Source organism: Ammospiza caudacuta, chromosome 9 (assembly GCF_027887145.1).
Source record: "Ammospiza caudacuta isolate bAmmCau1 chromosome 9, bAmmCau1.pri, whole genome shotgun sequence".
Lineage (NCBI taxonomy): Eukaryota > Metazoa > Chordata > Aves > Passeriformes > Passerellidae > Ammospiza > Ammospiza caudacuta.
The window spans coordinates 22,838,443-22,862,642 of record NC_080601.1 but is presented as its reverse complement, the minus strand read 5'-3'; the positions used below and the strand labels follow the sequence as shown (position 1 = coordinate 22,862,642).

The following is a 24,200-nucleotide window of genomic DNA, read 5'->3' as shown; positions in this document are numbered from 1 at the left end:
CTTGATATAATTTATTAACATGGCCTGGCACATTTCCATTGTAACTATTCTCATAGAAGTTTCTTAAGACTTCATTTTCAGACTATCTTCTATTTATAAAGCTAATAATAACAAAAAAAAACAGCAAACAAACTGCAGATGCTTTCTCCATAAGTCCTCATGAGAGCAACCTGAAATAAATTGCCATGCTCCTTTATAGCTAGTTTTGCAGGTAAAAATATGGGAATGTTTCCCTCTCTCAGAAAATTAAGCTATGCAATAAGAACCACCTACTGCAAACAGATTCCATGTGTCCTGTATGATACCATGAATTTCAAAGCTTTATGGTGATTCTCCCAAGAATATACACGCTTTGCTTAATTTTCCCAGTCTTTTTCAATGGGAAATAAGGAATTCAGTTAGGGAATGGAGTTAGCTGGGGGCTGTAAATTCCACGGACTGTTCACTTCACAGAGATTGCTCTTTCCAGCAATTTTGCTGAATCACTGGGCTTTCATTCAGCTCTGCTTTGATGGCACGGTACTGTAGCTTAGATGTGCTTACACTGTTCAGTTGCATTTTAGGTTCTTTTACAAGGCTGCAGAAGCGTAGAATTGGACTGCTGGGATGGTGATGATGGGATGCCTATCATTTATCATGGGCACACTCTTACTACAAAGATCTCTTTTAAGGTATGCTGGTAATGCATGTAGAAGCAAAAAAAATGAGAAGTTATTTTTTCTGTAACGAAGGGGAAAAAAAATTGCCTACTAGAAAAATAAAAATTCTGATGGGCTAAATTCTAACAGAATATAAACTATAGATTATGTCAGACATTAAATTCTCAGCAGTAAATATGCTTTCAAGTTAGTTTTTGTAGCATATGTAATGTGATTTTCTGTCTTTTTGTTGGTACCTAAGTAACAAAAGTGCTACCACCTGTGTTGTAACAAGTGGTAATGCAAGTGTGCTTGCATTACTCTGTGCTTTCAAAGCAAGATGCCAGCTTGCTTTGAAAGCACAGAGTGGCCTCTTCCTTCTTGCAGAGGAAGGCAGATGTCTCCCCTCTCAGCTAGCAGTGGGTTAACTGAGAGCTGCAGAATGCTGCTGTGCTCTTTCAATGGCCTCTGTCTGTCTCTGGCAGGAGGTGGTGGAGGCCATCGATCGCAACGCGTTCATCACCTCCGACATGCCGGTCATCATCTCCATAGAGAACCACTGCTCGCTGCCCCAGCAGCGCAAGATGGCCGAGATCTTCAAGGTGGGCCCTGCACTGTGCTCAGGGATTCCCAGCACGAGCCCTGGGGCTTTCCATAACACATCACCTGTTCTTGATATTTCAGAGTGTATTTGGAGATAAGTTGGTGACAAAGTTTTTATTTGAGAGTGACTTTTCTGATGATCCCATGCTGCCTTCCCCTGGTCAACTGAGAAGAAAAATCCTGCTTAAAAACAAAAAGCTGAAAGCCCATCAAACTCCAGTGGATATATTGAAACAAAAGGTACAGTCCTTCCTTAACAGCTAGCAGTGAGACCCAACTCTTGTTAGAAATAGTTCATTTGTGTTTGAAGTTTTTGCTAATCCCAATGTACAGCAGAATAATCTAATGCACATTCATGCTTGCATAACTCACAGTGAATTCCAGTGCTTTCAGATAAGTAGACAACACATACAGTAAATTATAGCTACAGCTTAACTAAATTTTAGTGTCTATTAATTTTATAAAACTTCATAATATTATGATTAACACCACATGCCCTGTGTGACAAATATAAATAAATCTTTTTCTTGAGATTTTAACATTTACTATTCATGTTTATTGAGAAATAGTCATATGCATTGAGTATGTGTGTGTATTTACAGTATGTAGTCATTTTTGGTAGAGTTCTGCTTTGTTTCTTTTTTCAAATTCAAGCCAGTCAAATACTTGATTTTTCAATTGACTTTCTGTGGTAGACTCTGCTACTCAAATGGTGTTTATTCCCATGTGAGAATCTTTTTGATTTCTAGAATTTAGGGCTGCATCTCAATTAGCCTTAATCTAATAATGTCTGTGGTTACTCAGCAGTTCAATTGAATCCTTGAAAACTAATTGCCATTACTCAAAATGTAAACACAATTGCATTAGACTTAAATTCTTGTTATCAGATGAGTAAATCACACTGATCATACCCAGTATATAGATATTCTCCATCTTTTGAAAAAGTATTTAACTGTTTCTGAAACAGCATATCTCAGACTGGAAAAAGATAGTCTTGAATGATGTGCAACTTTGACATATTTCCATAATTAATTAGGTTTCATATCTTATTAAGTGTTTTTCTTGCAATGCAATTTCTCTTTATGTTCAAACCCCCAAAGTGGTATTTTAGTGTGATCTTAACAATCTTACCTATTTCTCACTTAATATATTCAGTGCTTTCATAGAAACAAAACAAGATACAAACATGAAAACTCTTTTTCTCTTCAAAAGTACTTAAAATGATGTAGTGTTTCTGTTGTTGTAGGCTCACCAGCTGGCACATTTGCAAGCACAGGCTAACAATGGTGCTAGCAACCCCACACCCACCAATGAAGAGGAAGAAGATGAGGAAGATGAATATGACTATGACTATGAATCTCTCTCTGATGGTAACTATATTTATTTCTTTCTTTGTTTTTTTACAGTGCTTTTGCTAGAACTGTAGTAATAAGATGTGAATATTCTAGTTCAGGCATGAGCTGGGTAAGCAGTGTCTGCATGAGTCTGAAAAGGCTGAAATTCTTCAGCTGGTAGAGAAGAGGGGTAAATAGGAAGCAGGTTTACTAAGTCATGAAGTGGTGGATTAAGGGAAGCACAGAATGTTACTCATTAGATCTAGCAAGTGCTCAGTAAAGCAAGTGGAAGATCAGTCTAAAATAGGTAAAATATTTGTTTGTGCAGCTGGTAGTAAACTTCTGGAATGTGCTGCCTTGGGAAATTGCAGAGCCAAATAGCATCAGCATATTAAAAAAAAAGGATTGGACAAATTCATGAAGAGATGTATAAGCAATTGTTATTGGTAGCAGTATTTGGTCCAACATCCCTATTATTCAGTGATTGTGGCTGTTGGGGTGGTGATTAGTGGCTGGTTGCTCTGTTGCCACTTTCAGAAGGAATACTGGGCTAGATGGACAACTGGTCTGACAGAGCTGGGGATGTTCTCCTGAGTGAGCAGCTTCACTCACTGCACTTTTCATTCTGCTGGGGACCCATTTAAGTTCTAGGTGCTATGTTCAGAGAAGATGTAAGGCTGGAGCATGTCCTGCAGCACAGGGTTCTTTCCAGGTGGTCTCTTGTTTACATCTCTTGTTTCTCTGTTTAGTGATGGTAAAAATAAAAAACAAAATTAACAAGTTCAAGACTCGACACTGCTTGTGGAATAGCAATGTTATTTATGAGTTTGATATCAGTGCTGCCTTCAGTTGCATTTTGCCTGAAAGTTGGCCTAGCTGGCTACTTGAGCATACTCTTTGTGAGCAACAGGGTGGAGATGCTGTAGATGTAAATTGCAGTGAAAACTCAAATCTTTGCTAACAGATTTGCAAGAAAATTTTGCAAACTGATTGCAGTTAAGTGACTTTTTAGCGCTGTTCTAGTTAAGAGGAGGTTTGAAAAATCTGAAGCTAGCAAGAAACATTTACACCTTCCAGTATGTGAAGGAATCTGCAGCATGGTTTACTACTTTATTACAATGACTATTCTAATTATCTTAATATTTTGTTAAAACTAATCTAAATAATAGTCTGTAAACATTATAAAAAAGATTCCGTTTTATTTTTCTTACTGATACTTTTTTTTTTGTGTAAAGCTAATAGTTTTACAACTGACACTTAATTTTCATATCTCTGGCTCTAAGTCTTAATTCCCTTTACTCTTATTCCCTCTCTGACTCGTTTCTCTGTAGCTGATGTCCTTAATGCTTCTCCTGCTCCTAACAGCCAGGAAGGTAAAAGCCACTTGGTTGAGCATTTTAACTGCATGAAATCGGCACTGCATCTTCAGCCTGTTCAATGTGACAGTGTGAATATATAGCTTCTACTTCATATTATAAATGCAAGCAGATATTCTTACATGGCATTGTTAACTGGTCAGGAGCTGTTAGAAGCCTGCATGTGTGACACTTGGTATGCATAAAAAGAATATGGTCAAAGCATCAGGATTATCAAGAATAAATTGAAACCATTCCTTTTGTGACAGCTGTAACATTTTGAAAGACCACATCATTATGAGGCATACTGTTCTCTGAAAAATACGTAGCTTTGAAGAGGTACTTCTATAGATGTAAAAAATACTTGTACATGATGAAAGTAAGGAGAGGAAAGCCAAAAATTGCTGTACAAAATGTTTACATATTTGATGGGGTTAATTGTGCTTCGTCTTTGGCATTTTTTTGTCATTCAGGAATACCAGTTATTTTCAGATGGCAAACTTAATTTATTAGATGGTTTGGTTGTAAAGATCTTCTGAGCACAAAAGGATGGGCTTTAAAGGAAAGGCAGTGTCTTAACCAAACCGAAGCATAAAATTTTTAAATAGAAGGTTACTACTAGAGGATGATGCTCTGACCAGTAAATGCATTATTTTAGCATCTAATTATTCATATAAGATTCACAACACTGTCCACAAATATTGTTAATTCAAGTTAAATTTCCAGTTGAAATTGTTTGGCTTTATGTTTATTAAAATCCCAATAATTTTTAGATAATATTCTTGAAGATCGACCTGAGAATAAATTATCAAGTGATAAACTGCAGTTTGAATATAATGAAGAGACTGCCAAACGACTAAAGAAGGCTGATGGTGCTACTTACAATAATAAAGGAAAGGTAATTCTGCTTTTTCCCTCTTTCTTCTCAGCTGCACTTTCATATATAACCAGGTTCAAAAGGATTTGGACAGTTTAGGTAACTGAGACATGAGATAGCAAATGCACTTTAATGAAGAGAAACAATAGAAAGCATGGACAGACACCAGAGAAAATAGCCTAAGTAGAACAAATGCTCAACATACTGTTCAAGAAATGTCCTCAGAGGTTATAGTATATATAGGCTGCTTGGCTGAAAATTAATATTGATGGAACTGAAGATTTCATCTGAATCTTCAGCATCTTTATGCTTCAAAATAAGTTTAAAATACTGCACTATGATATCAGATAATCACAGCACCTCTTATTAAATCATCTGGAAAAAGAACCAGTGTATTGCTGTTTAGTGTTTTGTAGATTCTTCTCAACAGGGATGTGTTTGTTTTGTCTAAATGTTTGTAGAACTGACTGAATAAGGCCTTTATACACTACTGCAGAATCAGTAACAGGTATTGATCAGGAATGTGCGCATGGGAGGGAGATTTGTTAGGTGAGAACAGAAACCATATAGGAAGAAAGTGATAAAATATTTCAAAGACCTAAGTAAGATACGCAACAGTCCTTCTGCATTCAGTAATACTGTTATTAAATGTTCTTGGTATTATCACTCAGGTTTACGACATGGAGCTGGGTGAAGAATTCTATCTTCCACAGAACAAGAAGGAAAGCAGACAGATAGCCCCAGAGCTATCAGATCTTGTCATTTACTGTCAGGCAGTAAAGTTCCCTGGTGAGTACACTGCCCTGTTTTATTGCTTTAAGCTGTCTAACTCCTGGAGACTTTATGTTTATGTTTTGAATTAGTTTGAAGTAGTCGAGGAGGTTCTTTCTTCATGATTTGGTAGTCTTCATAATAGCAGCTCCTGGCTGAGAAGCAGTGTTCATAAATTATGTGAATACATACTGTTTGTCATATTAAAATGTTTACAAAAGTGAAATTTGCCAGTCTTCACAACTTAGACAACTGCTTCACTGCCAAATGCCAGATGACAGAAAGCTTTATCTTAAGAGCTCTGAGTTTCCATGTAAGGACCTACTGAATTAAGAAGGAGAATATTCTTAAGGCCTTGAAGGTAGAGTGTGTCACATTTCTTTAAGTGGCCTCTGTTTAGTGTGTTTCACCTTTGCTTCCAGCTGCATTTTCTGTTCTTTCCCAAGTGGACAGGAGAGGAGCCATTTGCAGGGGTAAAGCACCTTTTCACAGGGTGAGTGAGGGCAGCTGCTTGCAGACTCTCACTCAGTCTTCATGGAAGCAGTTATGGAAATCAGAAAATCTTCTTCTGTACACTAGGAAGAAATAACTTTTGCAGAGAAAAGGAGGGGGAATAACTGAAGAGATCACTGATAGGCACTTGTTCAGTACTGAAATACGAGGTTGGGTATATTTTGGCTCATACTATGTACATAAATACTTTTAAATTGGGAATTTATTGTTTATTGATATGTTTAATGTTTTGAATGAAAAATCTGCTCTTTAGTGGAATGGTTCTCTGTGGAAAAATTAGCAATTCTGCCAAATCATGATCTTACACAAACAGAACTTTAATCAGATTAGAGAAGCTAACCAAACATAAAATAGTGTCAAATAGGCAAGATAAACATGCTGAAAAATGGACAGACATTCCTTTATAACTTCAAAAATTGTAGGTGTCACTTGTAAAAATAATGCCTTCTAAATATCCAAATCTGATACTCTTTTTAATGAAATCTGCAATGAGATATATTTCAAGTAAAATATTTTCTTTTAAGGAAAGATATTCAAGATTAAATGGGGATAGTTTGGGTTGTTCCAAGCATTTTGACACATAAAAAATTCTGATGTTCTAAGAAAACTTTGAAGTATTTAATTTTTAATGTAATACTGGTTATTAAAGAAATACCTGCTTTCCTTCTCAGATTTCTTCTTCTTGCTCTAAAGGGATCACGAATAGAACAATTAAGAAGATTATCTTTTTTCACAGATGAACACATAAAGCTGTAGAAATTACTTTTCCAGTGAACTTTGTCTCCTTTGAGACAAATACTGCCTCCTCTGGAGGAATGTAGGCTTCCATGGCCACCATGCCACTGATTGATTGCTGGAGGGCACAGATGTGGTGCAGTGCCCTACCCAGTATTGCCCATGAATGATGGGAGCAAGGCTGCTAGATCCATGACTATGAGCTCTAGTGCCTGTGTTCCTAACCAGCTCAGAAAATGCAGGAGTTTTGGAAATAGGGAGGGTAGAATTCATGTCAGTGTCTGATCAATTGTGTAAATACTTTATTTCTTCTGTCTTCATATAATTTTGTTCTATGTGTACACTTGCCTACATCCCTGAATGTTAAACACTGATTTGTGACTATAAAAAAGGACAAGGACCATAATGTTCACTTACCCTAACCTACTGGGTAACACAGACTTCCCTAAGTGTTCCCTGGTCAAAACAGAATTTATCATGTGTAGAAAATAACATTTCTTGCTTATAAAACCTCTGGTAACAAGGAACCCACCATGGCTCTTGTTGTTTCTGTGCTCCTTGGCCTAACAGTCCTTGCTTAACTTGAATTCCAGTGTGTTGGATATCATTTCACCATTATCTGGGAGGCTGGAGGTCTGTTCTCTTGGCTCACCCAAGCTGAGGGCAGTGGAGCACCCCTGAGCACTGCTGCTGGCACATGGCTCATCCCCTTGGTGCTGAGATCCTTACACAATGAGTAGAGAAACTCAGTACACGAGAGCAGGATTTGCACAATCAAGTGGAGGGGGCAGGGAGCCACCTGCGCTCACCAGCATTAAATTTGTCACCATCATCTCCATCATATCAGATTACCTGCCCCTATAATAGCACTTCTCAAGAAACTAAAGTGAACATAAAAAGGGGCACCCTGCATATGAAAATGCTGTAAATTCCCTTTTAAGGTCTGCAGACCTGCAGACTTTCTGTTGGTTGGAAACACACGGTGAGAAGGTGGGAATCGCAGCTTAACCTGTTATGTGAGTGCGGTGAGAGGGAGCAGGGCAGGGAAGCTTGCAGTCCTCTGGATTGAGTCCAGAAGCAGTAAAGAACTGTGCTTGTGTCTAACACATGAGAGGGGCACTGAATTCTGTAACTTGAAAAACATGGCACAGGGGTTCTAGGGAAACACAGAACATTTACTCTGACGCTGTGGTAGTACAGTAGGATTTGTGTACAGTATGGTGGAATCTGAGCTGATCCTACTTTGACCAGAGTTGGACCAGATGACTTCCATATCCTTGTCAACCTCTATTATTTTGTGATTTGATGATTCTGTGAATTGGTAAAGCTTTATTTTGAAGTCAAATTTAAATTGGAGTGAAAAATGGAGCTTGTGTGTGGGAAGAGATGTGTAACATGCAGAGCATGGGAGAGACTGAAAGGAAGCTGCCAGCTGCAGTGTGCCCTGTGGCCATCACGCTGGGCTGTCAGCCCTGGGGCTCTGCACTGCACTCTGGTGATTTATGAGGTCAGTTTGTTTCCTCAGTGACTGTCTCCACAACAGGACTTTGAAACTGGATCTTACTTGCCAAATCCATTTGATCCATTCAAAACTGGATTTAAATAGTGCTGGAAGCACACAGTGCATAACTCCTCATTCTCCAATTCAATTCATATTCCTTGATCCCAGTTTCTACCATCTTCTGTGGTTTATGTGTATGCTTTGGCCCAAAGAGACAATACATCTCCAACATGGAAAACATTTATGTATGTTCTGAATTTTACTAACCCAAGCAGTTCCATTGAAACTGTGGCATAATTTTAGTAAGTACATGTACACATGCCATAGAGATTGAGAGCTGAAAATTTGCAGCTGTGGGCAGACTTCAATCAGAAGAGGCCAATGTATCCTCTTGGTGATTTACATTTGTGTTTGAAATATTAGTATTAAATCCAGAACTGTCTTTAGGCAGGTGTGAATTGATGTGACTTAAGGTGGAAAGTTTTAGGAGTCACAGTTAGGCATGTAACAGTGTATTTGCTTTGTTACATTCCATATCACAAATACATCTTGGGTTTCTGAGAGCATCCCACATCTCACTGCTGTGGGTGCCAGAATAATTATTGTGCACTTTAATTTTGATCTGCTTTGTGCTCTCTCCAAGTCAACAGAAAAAAACTGACCTTAAGTGGGATTAAGTCTGTTTACTTCACCAGGATTCAGGTCATGACTTTTAATGATTATGTTTCTAGAATGCACAAGTTTGAATAATAGCTATACTAGAGCTTTCCAGCTCCACTCCTAGTATGTATTGGCTATTAAATATGTAATGGATTTTGCACACCTAACTGTATTTAGCAATACTGAAGTATAAATAAACAGAAGAAGAGGAATCTGAAAACATTTTTTGAAGTTAAACTGTTTAACCAACAGCATTTGGACATATAATATTTATAATATTATATCTTTCAATCATGATCTTGCATTTATTTAATTACGTAGGTATTGTAACCTAGATTAATTTCATTATATTCGCTACTGATTTATTACTTCTGTAGGAAAGATTTTTATTTTTTAAAATTATTCCTAGGATGAATACATTGGGACTGTTACTGCATATTTTTTTAGTATCAGTTTGGACCATTTAGTAATTTGATAGGAAGCCTTTACTTTCTTCAAGCCAAAAAGTAAAATGGAGAAAAGTTATATTACACAGAGAGGATTGTATATTTTATTGTTTCATATGGGTTTCTATATACATTATATAAATGTATACATATATGCATTATATATTAAACCATGCATAATATATACATATATAAAAGTGTGTATATATTTAAAGATGTTAAGATTAAATTGTGGAGAAAATACACTGTCCTGTGTGCTATATAACAAGAGTATTCATACCTTCAAAAATAATGTAAAATATGGTGGAAAATGTCATGCCCTCTTGGTCATGTTTTTTGGCTCATTTATTTTGCATTTATGGGAATAGGCTTGTCAACTCTAAACCCATCTGGCTCTAGCAGAGGAAAAGAAAGAAAAAGCAGGAAGTCCATTTTTGGCAACAATCCTGGCAGGCTGAGCCCTGGGGAGTCAGCTGCTCTTGCCAAAGCATCTGGAAAAGGTAAAGTTAGCATCTTCTTTCACCAGTCACGTGGAATGACTCTGTAATCCAACACATGTAGCAGACCAAGTTGTTAAAGATCAAATACTTTGCAATGTGTAAAACGTTAAACTTTGGAATGGTTTTTCGTTAGCACAGCAGCTATTACAGTACCACTATTACAACTGAAGTGGTGAGTGTGGAATATTAGGATTACTTGATCAGAAATGTGATGCCCCTAATTCATAAGCAATTTGAAACTAATGTACATTTTAAGTATCTTGAAATTTATAGTTTTAAAGACATAAGTGAATATTTTCAAAGTACAAATGAAAGCCAGGACTGCTGGGCTGGTCCAGAAGAGAATTTTTATTGTCTGAAGTAGAATTTAGAGGCCTGAAATTTGGCCAAGTCCAAATGCATAATTGTGCAAATTAGACTCTGTAGGTGATTCAGTTTGTGAACCTGGAAATTGTGCCTCTGCCTAGGAACAGATGTAAAGAAATACAGAGAAAGTACAGGAAAGGCTCTGGAGCAGGAGTAAGACCCAGATCCCCTGACTTTCAAGTGAGTGCCATAAACAGATATTTTGAACTCATTTTCTGGCTCAGGGAGGGTTGTATTTCTTGTAGCCCAAGGGCATGGCTGAAGCAGACAGGAGAGATTTCCTTCTAGAGGCCAGTGTCCTAAAAATTAAGAAGTGTGGTGCCTTATTCTAAAGCATATAAGTATTTTGCTTCCTTTTTCCCCTAATTCTGCAGTCTCTGTAGACTATTTGGAAAATTAGCAGATGGCTTTCAGTCTTGCCTCTCTTCCTCATGTAAAGTGCATAAATAAGAAGAAGGGAATTTTATTCCTTTATTTCATTTTTTATTCCTTAATTTAATTTTTTTATTCCTTAATTTTTAATTCCTAAATTTTTCCTAACTGACAGATGCCAGTTAGGTATATATTTATGAAAGTGCTTGTTAGCACATCTAATCATGGTATTATTTCAATACTTGGACATTGTGTTTCCTCTCAAGGATTGTTCTTACTGTGTCAGAAGGACTGTGACACTTGTCCCGAGTAGTGTCATTTTCCAGGATCACCTTTTTCTACCATGACCAAAGCACACACACATACTCCACTAGAAAACGTTGCGTTTGTGGAGCCTCTGGACCTGCAGCCGTACCTTGAGGGCACTGTTTATTTTCCAGGTCCCTTTGATGCAATGCGGCCGACCTGGGAAGATCCTTGCTCTCCTTACAACTCTCCAGCCTCCCTCAGTGCCATCATAAGGACTCCCAAGTGCTACCACATCTCGTCCCTGAACGAGAACGCTGCCAAGCGGCTCTGCAGGCGCTACTCCCAGAAGCTGATCCAGCACACCACCTGCCAGCTCCTGAGGACCTACCCCGCTGCCACGCGCATCGACTCCTCCAACCCCCAGCCCCTCATCTTCTGGCTCCACGGCGTGCAGCTCGTGGCTCTGAACTACCAAACAGACGGTAAGGCTGCACAAACACAGGGTTTAATGCGTTGGAAATGTGACAGGAGGCCTTAAGTTGTGAATTTGTACTTTCCCTATTTATTTTTCCCTGCTGTCCTGAGGGGACCTTCCTGTACCTGCACTCCAGCCACAAGCAGGTTCATACCACAAGAGTCTGGTCCGTGAGGGCAGTGACTTCAGAGTCCAGGAGCTTTATGCCAGTGCACCAGGTTCTCTGATAACCCAGAAGTGCCTGGACAGCAATACTTCCATTTTTATTTTTATTTTATTGATGAAGATTGGGTTTTTTTCTCCCAGTTCAAGTAACTCTTATCCCTTCCTGATAATTTCAAGCATAAGAAAGTACTGAACTACTTTTCACTTGGAAGTGCTGCCTTGGATGTTGGTTTAATGTTGGTCAAAACATTTTTTGAATATTTGCTATCCTATCTTGTGTTCTTTCACATTTTCCATGGAGGATCCATTAGGTCATCTACAGTGCTCTACAGAACCTGGCATTAGCTCAGTTTGTTAAAGCATGGTGCTAACAACATCAAGGCTGTGTGTTTGATCCCCAGTGGGCCATTCTCTTAAGAGCTGGACACGATGATCCTTGTGGGTCCCTTCCAACTCAGAATATTCTGTGATTTTGTGATTCATTATGCAGTTCAGGGCACATTCATAGAAACTTCCCAGAGAACTGTTGTAGGCAAGCCCTACAGCTTAATAAAGACAATGGAAAGGAAAAAATGAACTGTTCTTAGAGTTTTGTATAATTACTGGATAGGTTGGACACATAAATCACAGATAGTTGTGAAAACCAGGAGTAGTACATAACTAAAATAGTTTAAAAAAGATATTTCAAACATGACTTTGTCTTCACTGTTGCGGTTTTTCCATTGTACCATTGCTCTCTGTCACTTTTGGCTACCTTAATTTCGCAGATCTTCCTCTGCAACTCAACGCAGCAATGTTTGAGGCTAACGGTGGCTGTGGATATGTGCTGAAACCTCCAGTTCTGTGGGATAAAAACTGTTCAATGTACCAGCATTTTTGTCCATTGGAAAGAGATCTTGATAATAAGGAGCCAGCTATATATTCTTTAACAGTAAGTACATTAAAAGGGAATTTCATACAGGCAAACAGATAGAAGTAGACAATATACAACTACAGTCTTTAACCAGTATTGTAGTCACTTTTTATGCTTCTAAATGAAAAGATTGAATCTTTCAATGTTGCTTCCAAAGGTCAGCATAACTGACAGAAATTGGAGAGGAAAGGAACAAAGATTTGTCTTTATTTCATTGCATTGGCTGATTTGTATCCATAGTTACTTCCCCTGTTTCCTTCACAGTATTTGTTGAAACTCAGTCCTGAAAGCATTTTCCCTGGGACTACACAACTGTGTAAAATTACACATGTGCCTTGATGTTCTACACATTTGTGAACACTTGAAAAGCTGCACGAAATGCCATTATGAAAAGCTGTACTGAGTCTTGAAAAAAAATTTTTTTGTAAGTCATATAACAAGATATATAATTCATGGATTTGTGGCCAAAAAAATGTACTCTCAGAAGCTAGTCCTTTCCAGGAAATGTGTCAGAAAAGTGAAATTCATAAGAACCAGAATTTTCCCAGCTGTGGTAATTGCACACTTAATTCTTGTGTTGTGTATGCCAAAGCAAGCCTGAGCTCACTGCCATCACCCCGGAGTAATGGAGAAGAAAGTGATCCTTTTTGACTGCATTAGTGGTACATTCATTGTGGATTAATGTTCAGATGCCTTGAACAACTGTATTTTTTCAGAGGAAAGATACCATAGCAGTGGTGTTGGGGGTGGGACGGTTGAGGGAGCGCTGCTTTTGAACTTACTGCCCTGGCAATCCCAAAAGTGAGTGTTGTAAAACTGTGCTTAGGGCTGTGCAGAGCAGTATTTGGCTCAGGGTCATGGCAGCTTAGGGATTGCCCCACTAACAGTTCTCTGTGCTCCTCCCTCTGCTGCAGATCGTGTCTGGCCAGAACGTTTGCCCCAGCAACAGCACGGGCAGCCCCTGCATCGAGATCGACGTGCTGGGGATGCCCCTGGACAGCTGCCACTTCCGCACCAAGCCCATCCACCGCAACACCCTCAACCCCATGTGGAACGAGCAGTTCCTGTTCCGCGTTCACTTCGAGGATTTGGTCTTTCTGCGCTTTGCCGTGGTTGAAAACAACTGCTCGGCTGTCACAGCGCAGAGGATCATTCCCCTGAAAGCGCTGAAGAGAGGTACAGCATGAACAGTGCTGGCACCCTCAGCCAAAAGGGTCCAGCACATTCCTGGGTTGAATCCTGCCAGAAGGAAATTTTTAATCAGTTGCATTTTTCTAGAGGAGACAGGGAGCAAATACCAGACAGCACACCACGGCCTGGCAGCGCAGTGCTGAGCTGGGACTCCCAGGGAGCTGGCAGCCGCCCCAGTGGCCTGTGAAAGGTCTGATCCTGTGCTGTTGTGGAGGCAGGGCCATGTGGGACCCACCTGCTCCCATCCTGAGGCTGTGTCACCAGGGGACTGGCTGCTCCCTTAGGAAGCTTGGGGCGATTTCATTTCTGCCTTGTCCTTTGCCCAAGAAACTGCTGCAACAGCAGAGCACTGTGCAGAGGGGAATTGTACTTCTCACAGCCATGGCTCAAAGGGAGTCGGAGAAAGGGTGAAAAAAACCCCATCACTAATTGTGTGACACCTGGGGGAGAGAGTTTCCATCTTGCCAGTAGCTCTTTTACATTTGCTCTGTACCACTCTAATGTCACACAACTGTCTGGGTTGCTGTGTGAGGAGATTTGGCCATACACGTGTTTTCCAATGAGAATTTGACCTTGCTTCATTTGTGTTCTGATACTTAGATATTTTATGTATGACTGTACTGAATATTATGGTAAAACAAAGGCAGGTTGCTCTATGAGCCACTCTATGATCAATAGGATTTGTGTTACCCTGTTGTACTGTGTGTTAATGCAGTGCTATTAGAGTGCTTCAAATCCTACCTGTGTGGCAAAGTGTAGCTATAAAAACAGCAAATTTGATTTTTCCGTTTATGAGACTTGTGTCCTAGGATGTGGCAAAGTATTTACAGAAGGATTTTTCCTCTTTAGGCTACAGACATGTCCAGCTCCATAACCTACACAATGAAACATTAGAAATTTCCAGTTTGTTCATTAACAGTCGGAGAATGGAAGAAAGTCCCTCTGGAAACACTCTGCCTGCATCTATGGTAATTTATTTTTTGTTTGTGTGCATGAATTACCTGTATTCTTGGTTTAATAACTACTGTGGTGTGAAGATTTATAGAGCCAGAGTGACATTCTTCATACATACCTTAATGCCTCTTTTTTTTTTTCTTTTTTTTTCTTTTTTTTTCTTCTTCTTCTTCTTCTTCTTTGGTGGAAGTAAGGTTATCCTACCTGGATAAAACTGTGGGAAGATAAATATGTTTAAATCTTTTCAAAGTCTGGCTCCTCTGCTGTATTTAGGTATAGAATAAGAAATATGCTCCTTGACTGGGGGAGTGTGAATGAGCAGTCAGGTTCAGTGCAGCCTCATGCATTCCTTTGTGCATGAATTGTAAGCACAGCATTTGAGACCAAAAGAAAAAAAAAAAATACCAACAATTTTGAAATCATGAGAATAAAATTGACTTCTGTTATAAGAAAAGATGAACTCTGCAGTTCCATAAATATGTACAGATTTATATATGTGTGCACATCCATTGTTTATATGTGCAAGTATGTATGCATACATACAGGTATCTGTATATATAAAAATATGCATGCATAAATGTGATTTTTGTTTAAAAGCCCATACTGTTAGGTTACCTGGGTTACTTGTGTTTTGGCAACTTTAAAAATGTATTTTATCATTTTGCCAACTCCTAAAGTCTTAGATAAAACCTTCTGAGCTCCTGTGTGTGCAGCAGATACGTTGCAGATATTCCCTCCTGTGAATACATTCCAAATTTGTATCTTGGTGAATTACTAGGGTAGAAAGGAAGAACAAAGAGTTTGGAGGTTGAAACAAAGCTATTGCTTTTCATCCATTAATCTGTATGCTGAAACCAAATATGTGAACTCAGCTAGAATGGGGAATGAGTGGTGGAGATTGGCCCTTTGTCCAGGGGTAGTTTATGTATTCCCACTGGAAATCTTCCTTTTTTTCTTCAGCTTCAAAAGATGATGGAGGCTTTTGGAGGGTTTGTTGGGGTTTTTTAGATGCCTTAATCTGTAGTGTAAGGAAGAGCCATGTATGAACTGAACAGCTTTGCTTTGTCAAGACACTCACAACTTGTGTGTACTGTTTCTTTTAAGCAACCTAGAAATAACATGCCTGTGTAAAAACGTCCAGTAACCTGTTGAATGTTGTCTGAACAGTTGTTTAGCCCGGGAGAAAGGAAAGCTGCCATGACTTACAAAGTGACAGTTCATGGAATTCCAGGCCCAGAGCCTTTCACTGTGTTCAGTGTGAGTGCAGGGACCACGGCTGCACAGCTGCTCCATCAGGTGAGCTCCTGCTGAACTGCAGGCTCTGCATTGCCAGAATCCACACTAACATCTGCTGCACCTCTGTCTCCCTGCACTTCTCACACCTCATCCCAGCAAGGGGTGCTCTTAGAAATGCATTGCTGTGCAATTAATTACACAGCAAACACACAATATAAGCACTGGAATTTTCCCAATAGTGGCTTCAGAGAAAGGGTTTTTAATCTTAAGACATATTCCCTATTAGTATTTTAATATTTGGGCATATGCAGATGAGAAAAGCAATGTCTCTAGTCAATGGGTGCTGTGGGTTCTCCTTGCAACAAAGGCAAACATTTCTGCATAGTTCTTTGAACTGAGGCACCGTAGGAACAGAGAGTAAAAGTTAGAGGGCTAAGTTCATGAGTAGAAAAACCAGTTAACTCAGCAGGGATTGTTATTCTAGCAGTGGAAAAAGACTGTACTGTCCTGGGATTATGAATAAATTTTCTGGCCAGCCAAAAAGGACCAAAATAAGCTTAAATAGTACTGCCTTGTCTGGAATAGTTGAACTGCTTGGCTGGGCTAAAGAGAACAGGACATTACCCTGGAGTAAAATATCTGAATAATAAATAGCACATCAGAAATCCTGCCTGCACTGTCAGAATAGTTACTGATTCTTAAAGCTTCCTTATTCATTCTCATTTATAACTACTAATTATGCAGTGTTTATATTTAGCATTCTAATTGTTGTGTGTTGTCTGTCTTAGCTCTTGGCTACCATAAAAGGCACCGAGTCATGCGCTGCAGACTATTTTCTGATGGAAGAGAAAAGTTTTATATCAAAAGAAAAGAGTGAATGCAGAAAACCACCATTCCAGAGAGTGATTGGTCCCGAAGAAGGGCTAGTGCAGCTTTTAAACAGTTGGTTCCCAGAAGAAGGATATGTTGGAAGAATTATCTTTAAAACTCGAGAGGAAGTAAGTCTGTTTTAGATAAATTATTATTTACAAAAGTAGCTAAAAATAGTTCTTAGGGCCACAAAACAAAAGGGCGCTGTATTTGTTTCACTACTCAGTGAGTAATGTCAATGCTGTGTCCATTATTTAAAAACAAACTTAACTCTTGAGTGAGAAGCACAACTGGACTTTGTACACCTGTGTGACACCAGCTGGAACTCCCTGAGCTCAGCTGTGTGGTGTTTATTCATTATGGCTCAGTCACCAGTTCAGTGACTCTGTTTGGAGTGATAGTTCTAATTTAATGCAAATCTCAATGATGCCATGATAGGAAATTAATGTAAAGATAATAGTTAATACCAAAGGATCATAGTAGAACTCCAGAAAACCACCATCAATTTAGATAGCAGCAACTTATCATGTGTCTAGAAAAATTAGAAATAATTTTAATATTAAAGAATAAGTCTAAAAGCCTCAAAAGATGATTAAATTATCATTTATAGGCTAAAATAATTAAATAGGTGATTTCTTTTAATTTAAAGGAGTAAGATTACTTCAGTTTACATTATGAGCAAAGCATCCACAGCTTAAAATATGCTAGTGCCCAGGCTTGTGAGACAGAGACAAAAAAAGCAGGAGAAAGACACTTAATGATCCCATTTTCAGATGCACTTTCTTTGGTCAGTTAGGCAAATAAAAACGCTTGCTTAGTACACTGATTTTATATATATAATATATGTATTTTATATATATATTACAGTGGTGCTCTGGTATACTTCAAACTGAAAAAAATGTATTTTTGCTTATTTTGACAGAACTTTTGATAAAGCGTCAATCTGAATTGCTATTATTTTACACAAGTCCATATTTTGGTTTCCTTTATATCTAATCTTTGGAACAAAAATAACAAGGTAGAAATTTGTTGGTAGAAATAGAATTCCACTGACTGCAGCACTGCCTCTGTCAGTGAATGCTGCCACATGTGTCCTGCCAAGTCGTGTTCCTTCAGAAAATGGGTAAAAATCTACCTGAGCTCATATGAAAATTATGCTGTTGTTCTGTCCTGTTATGTGAGTACCTCAAAGCATTATCCATAATTTTGAGCCTTTCTGGAGACAGCAGCATGTCAGAGCTTGGGCTAGAAATGAAGCTGCAAATCTGACTGGAAAAACAAGGAGCAGGTCCAGTGACAGGGTGCAATACACAGCCCATATTTACAGCTTATGAATCCCAGCTGTGTTCCAAGTTTTCCAACGCTTGGACAGAAATGCATTCTCTGAGAGAAGGTTCAAGGAGGAATTCTGTCTAAAATCTGCAGTAGTCATTGAAAAGGGAGAGAGAAACATGCAGCCTTCCTCTTGCTCCACACCACAAAAAAATGTTCACTCAGATTCTGGCTCTAAATTCTTTTGGCTTTAGTGCAGGAACAAGAAAGAAAAGAACCCTTTCCACCCTCTCCCATTGTACTGGCACCATTACATGACAAAACATCATTTTGTAGACATAAAGGAAGGAAGGATTTAAGGGACCATTTTTGTGAAATAGGATGTTATGCAAACATCTCCATTCCTCGCCTACTATGAAAGGTATTTCAGATACTGATTTCAGAAAACATGGGTATTTAGTAGCATTATTATTATTATTTATTATTAGCCATAGTGGCTTGTCAAACCTCTCTTAAATGCACTTAACAAAATGGACCCAAGGCAACTGCAGTCTCCAATTTCCATGTAATAAAATCCTTGTGTGATAACCAGCTACTAGTCACCTCTCTTCAGTAAATGAATTTGTCTGTCATTTTCTCTGTAGAATTTACATGAGAGAAATGTCTTTCAAGAAGCAAAGGAAGAAGCAGCCCTCAGCTCTGAGGATGACAGCTTCTTTGTTCAGGTACATGATGTCTCCCCAGAGCAGCCACGCACCGTGATCAAAGCTCCGCGCCTCAGCACGGCTCAGGACGTCATACAGCAGGTAAGGGAGCGTGCCCACCTCAGCATGTGGGCTGGAAGTTGGTTTCAAACACGCTAAGGTGGGATTTGTTCTCAGCACTAACTGAAGAATTGATTTAGTAACCTGAATCTGAGAGAATGCCTTGTTTTTTTGTTTTTCTGTTTAAACAGACTCTCTGCAAAGCCAAATACTCCTACAGCATTTTGAGCAATCCAAACCCAAGTGATTATGTGCTCTTGGAAGAGGTGACTAAAGAGCCGACAAACAAAAAGTCTTCAACATCTAAACCATCTCAGAGGATTCTCTCTGATCAGGAGTGTGTGTTTCAGGCCCAAAGCAAGTGGAAGGGAGCAGGAAAATTTATCCTTAAGCTCAAAGAACAGGTTCAGGTAAAGATGCGATACTTTGCAGCAGATGTTACAGATGGTGTGTAACAGCTTAATGGGAACCTGCTTTCCATGCAAGGGGGACACAAAGGCATGAGAGCAGGTGGAGAGGACAGACTACAGCAAAAAGCAAATTTCCTCTTTTCTCTGAACCTCCCTTACTTATTCCTTTGCAAAACTGCATCAGTTATGTTCAGCAATACAATTCCCTCACAGCCTGCAAATCCAGAGCAACCTTTATCTGCTACCAGCTGTTTCTCAAAACCTTCTGGCTGTGCATGCCATGTTCCCTATCATAATAAAGGACCATTCAAATTGGCAGAACTTAAAAGCTACTGGAATAAAGTCCCCTTTATTCCTGGCCAGTGAAAAAGTTGTTCTGTTGCTTTATCTCAGGCTTTAAAAAATGGCAGGAATTAAGCACATGCCTGCTGGGAGAAGGAGCTGCAAACATCACCAATGCACAGCTGCTGTTGCTTTAAAGTAACTGCATTATAAGCAGAGATTACCAAATTTGCTAAACACATCTTTAACAATGAGTAATTTTTAATTAATTTATTCAGAACAAATTTATTCAAACTTCAGAAGGAAGTGCCTGGAGGAACGCACAGCCGTACTCAATTCCTAAAGGGAGGCCTGCTCAGCAGTATGTCAGGCCTTTTCATATTCATTCCTTATTTCCCAGCGAACAAGTAGCTGTTAAACCACCTCTGTGATCTTTTATAATTTTTGCAGGCAGCACGAGATGACAAGAGAAGAGGCATCTCCTTCACCAGTGAGCTGAAGAAGCTGACCAAGTCGAGCAAGCAGTACCGGGGCTTCGTGTCCGACAGTGGCCAGGGCAGGGAGGAGAGAGCCGCGTGCGCCCTGGCCTTCAGCGACATCATGGAATAGTCCTGGCACAGCCTGCCCAGGTATGGGACAGAGCCCAGCTCTGGGCAGCCTTTCAGAGCAGCATTCCCAGAGGATTCCGCTCCCAGGCTGGAGCTGAGCAAACCAAGTGAGGTACAAGCATTGGCAGAATGATCCAGAAAAGCCTCAGACACTGGTGTGCGCAGGCACGATGACATCAGGAAGGGCTCCGAGTGAACCAGAATGGTGGTTTCACCCACTTTCTCTGGCCATTTAATCCAAAATGTTGCATCCCAGTTGATTTTGCAGTTCTCCTTTTTCTCAACAATTGTGCTCAAATAGCAACACTCTCTTACTCTTTTGCTCTGGGCTATGGCAAATGGAAGTGAGCAGTAGAGTTTTTATTGTTTTTTGTTATGTCCTGATAATAAAATCATCAGGAATGGTGATCTCTTTTTTAGCTAGAACAAGTTTGTAGTGTTAATTTCTGTCTGTGGAAATCTTGCCAGAAATGTTTAAACATTTACACTATCCTTTGTGTATCTCTTCAATTTCTTCCATCTTGCTTGACTTCAAACAGATGAAATACACAACAAAGACTGTCCCATTTATTTGGAGATAGTGCTGCCACTTGCCCAGCACTGTACACTAACCAGACACATGCACAGTGCTACTACAGCACTGTGACAGCTGCTGGGAAGTTGCAGCTCATTGCAAATGAACTAGAAATCTTTTTCAGTGTTGATAATCCCACCTCACTGATGGCCAATTTAAGATTTTTTTTTGTATACATCTAATTATTAAAGCATTATTTAACATGTACTGTAATGCTGCTGCTAGGTCACTAAATTAACAGAATTTAAGCACTGTTTTCATTTGCAAAGTATTTCAAATAGGAAAGGATTAATTTGATAGCCTATTTCTAGGCTGCTATAAAACCCTAATGCATTAAAACAATCTGAATTCAAGGAAAGCAAAGTAAATTATGGGAAAATCAGAGTCACTTTCCCTCTTCTGCATTTGGCTGGGTTTTTGTTTTGATGGGGTTTTGTTTTGTTGTGTTTTCTTGGGGTGGTTTTTTCCCTTTTTTTTTTCTGAAATCCAAATGTGGAATTTACATGACTGAATCCTTCTGCAGTGCCTTTGAAGGATCCTGCTGCGGACTGACCTGGTCAGAATTGTGTGCCCTGTGCTACAGATGCTTAATCCAGGCAGTGCTGCTGGATTAACATCCAGACTCTGGGAATCCTAAATGGGAGGCTGTAGATGGGAAAGGTGCCTGTCAGCTCTCGGAAGATTCCTCTCTTCCTGTTTCTTCACATCTGCACATTCTCCATAGGCGGATGGAGAAGTTTTCTTGGACTGTATGTTGTAAACAAACACGTGTCATCATCCTCCCCTTTTTAAACAAAAGATAATTTTAGCTTGTTGCCTCTAAGGAATCAGAAGGCAGAGAACCAGAGTGGTCTTTTATGTGTATTATATTAAAATAACGCACTTTTACCTGATGATTACTGTTAAACACTGTGTTAAGTGATTGTAAAGAGATTTAAATATACTGTAACTTCCTTTGCATATCTGTTTAACTTTGGTGAATATACACAAAACACTCAAAATTATTTATGGTTTATCTACGTTAACAAAATAATGTACAATACCTGAGTATACCTTACTGGTAGTGAGACCTTGGCAAGGAACAACATTTTCTTCTTATAAATTTTTGTTTTCCAGGTTTGTGTTTAAAGAAAGAATATTTATTATCATGTTTCAAAGTACATGCCTTTGTATAGTATATTTATCATATACTACTTTTTAGAAAATGCAGATTTTTTTATCTTTCTCTGGATTTAGAGGAAAAAAATGTTGGAACTTTTCTGGTTCTTTCTTTTCAGCACAAGATGTTTAATACCCAGTACTGACCAAATTAAAAACAATGCATTGATAAGTGTAATTAACATTTCAAAATTTTGAATTCAAACCACATTTTTCCATGGAGTCAGGAACTGTCTTTTTACTTGTCTGTTAAACCCAGAGAGTATAAAGAACTTCAACTCTTGACAATTCTGTTTACATAGCAACACTGTTGTGAAGTTTTACTTGTGTGCTGAATTCATCTTTTGTTATCTAAGTTAGTTATGGTAGTCTCTTTCCCTCCATGGGAGTTACTGGTGTGTTTAGTTATTTAAAATAATCCATTACAGGGGCACAAATTAAACAACTGCTGCCATCAGCCATCCCCTTCATCTCCCACAAGAGGAGTGTCTGTGGGGAACAAACTGCTCTGCACATGTTTTTGTTTCACTAGAGCAAACCCTAAACAGAGGAAAGAAGTTACAGGCAGTAGTCTCATGACAGCTAATGCCATTCCCCCCATGAATAAGGAAGTGAAATAAAAGAAAACAGAATTATTAACTGGCATATAAACAAGCAGACAGAACCTGCATTCTGTCACCAGAAACTATGAAGTCTTTCACTATACACTACAGAAAATGCCTATAAAGTAGCCATTTACCAAAGCAAAAAAGTGCCCTCTTGAGGTCACTTCCAGCTTTCAGACAGACATACAAAAAAGTCAAATTTCTCAGTGGCATATCCTCACAGAGGCCATGCACTTCCCACTGCTCATCTTTCACAAAAGTTAAGTTTTGAACTTAGGTACCAAATCAGCATTTTGCCATCATGGCCCAAGTCAAGCCCCCAGCAAGCGCATCCTGTCACTCATTTCCAGGCCCAGCTGCAGCAGCCCCTGTGAGGGACACGTGCTCCCTCCTCACCCTCCCAAGGGAAAGACTGAGCCCCAGCAAAATGTTAAGAAGTGACAACTTACCATAGCTCTATATGCATCATTTGCTTTGGATACTTGGGAATTACTGGGAAATACATCAACCTGCTGCACAGTTCAACTAATGCAACCATTTTTTAAATGTTAGTTTCATTCTCTCTGTTACTTTAACACAGCAGCAGTTTGATGTCACTGAGAAATTTTTCCTTTTGGTGTTTTTATGGCATTTTAAAAACACTTAATGCCCTGTAGTTTGCCCTTGCCTGCTTAGCTTTTTATTTCTTGTTGGTGTGGTTTTTTTGGGCTGTTTTTTATCTTTAGCCACTCTGAAAATTCTTAGTATCACCTGTAATATCACGGTAGACTAGCAGACACCCTTGCTAATTAGTTGGATTCAGCATAGAAAGTTCTTATACCCATTTTGTCATCCCCTAGTGCTTTTCTGTCACATAGATTTAAAATAAAAATCATGGGGAAGCAAAGGGGACATCAGTAGTCATGTCATATTGTGCACCACAGGCCTAACACTAGCCTGAAGTCTTGTGGACATTTAAAATCAGCAGTTTTGTACTATTTTTGCAAATACAATATTTCTAGCTGTGGGAATAACTTATTTATGTAAGTATCTTCATCATCAATCACAGTTAAAACCTCCTTTGTCTGCTCTTTATCACAGTGAAAGAGAACAGCAAAATATTTGGTTTTATTTAAAAACTCAAACTTTGTAGGCATGTAGACATCTGGAACTGTGTAAGACTAATGAACCTGTTCCAGTATTTTCATTAAAATACACACATCACTTAATTTAAAGTGTTGGTAAATATCCAGGTGAGCTTTTCTTGGTGAAACATGATGCACTTTAGGGTGAATTTGGGAAAGAACTGCAGTGCCCTTCCTCTTGCTGGTTCCAAGTAGTGGAAATACACCACCAAGAGCAAGGGGGAGTTGTTAGCATTTGTGACAGCCCAATTAAAGAGCTTTCATGTGCTAAGCTGTTACACTAATAGGAATGTTTATTCTGTTTAGCCACAGATTTTATTTCTGCAGGAATCTGTCCATACATTCCTATGACAAAACTGACAAAATAACTTTGTCCTTTTCCATGCTTTCGGCTGAGTATGGACATCAATTAGGAAAATACATTCATTTTTACATTACAAACTATTTACAGGAAGCAACTTCCAGGATAAAGTTTGAAAGAAAAGAATGTAAATAATCAACATCTTCCAGAAACATGCAGTCTCTGAGCAGTAGCAGGCCTTGCACCGCACACTTTTCAGGTGGAAATCTCTTGCTTCTCCTGCTCCATTGCCTATTGGCAAAACCACAAAAGTATTCTATTTTGTACTATTTAAAACCTGCTCCTTTTCTACCAGTTTCTGACCCTTTCCTGTGCAGC

At 39.0% G+C, this 24,200-nt stretch overlaps 1 protein-coding gene across 1 annotated transcript in view; it reads left to right on the top strand.

The window, feature by feature from the left end:
• Positions 1-23,704, top strand: part of PLCE1 (phospholipase C epsilon 1) — a 114,484-nt gene extending 90,780 nt beyond the window's left edge. The window contains exons 16-32 of the mRNA XM_058810206.1: positions 564-671; positions 1,124-1,240; positions 1,323-1,481; positions 2,488-2,611; positions 4,704-4,828; positions 5,479-5,596; positions 9,802-9,933; positions 11,112-11,402; positions 12,328-12,491; positions 13,388-13,649; positions 14,514-14,632; positions 15,786-15,914; positions 16,643-16,852; positions 18,641-18,802; positions 18,952-19,170; positions 19,903-20,081; positions 21,158-23,704. Coding sequence (XP_058666189.1) covers positions 564-671; positions 1,124-1,240; positions 1,323-1,481; positions 2,488-2,611; positions 4,704-4,828; positions 5,479-5,596; positions 9,802-9,933; positions 11,112-11,402; positions 12,328-12,491; positions 13,388-13,649; positions 14,514-14,632; positions 15,786-15,914; positions 16,643-16,852; positions 18,641-18,802; positions 18,952-19,170; positions 19,903-20,061 — 2,598 coding nt within the window. The 3' untranslated portion in view covers positions 20,062-20,081; positions 21,158-23,704. The remainder of the gene's footprint in view (positions 1-563; positions 672-1,123; positions 1,241-1,322; positions 1,482-2,487; positions 2,612-4,703; positions 4,829-5,478; positions 5,597-9,801; positions 9,934-11,111; positions 11,403-12,327; positions 12,492-13,387; positions 13,650-14,513; positions 14,633-15,785; positions 15,915-16,642; positions 16,853-18,640; positions 18,803-18,951; positions 19,171-19,902; positions 20,082-21,157) is intronic.
• Positions 23,705-24,200: the final 496 nt, after the last annotated feature.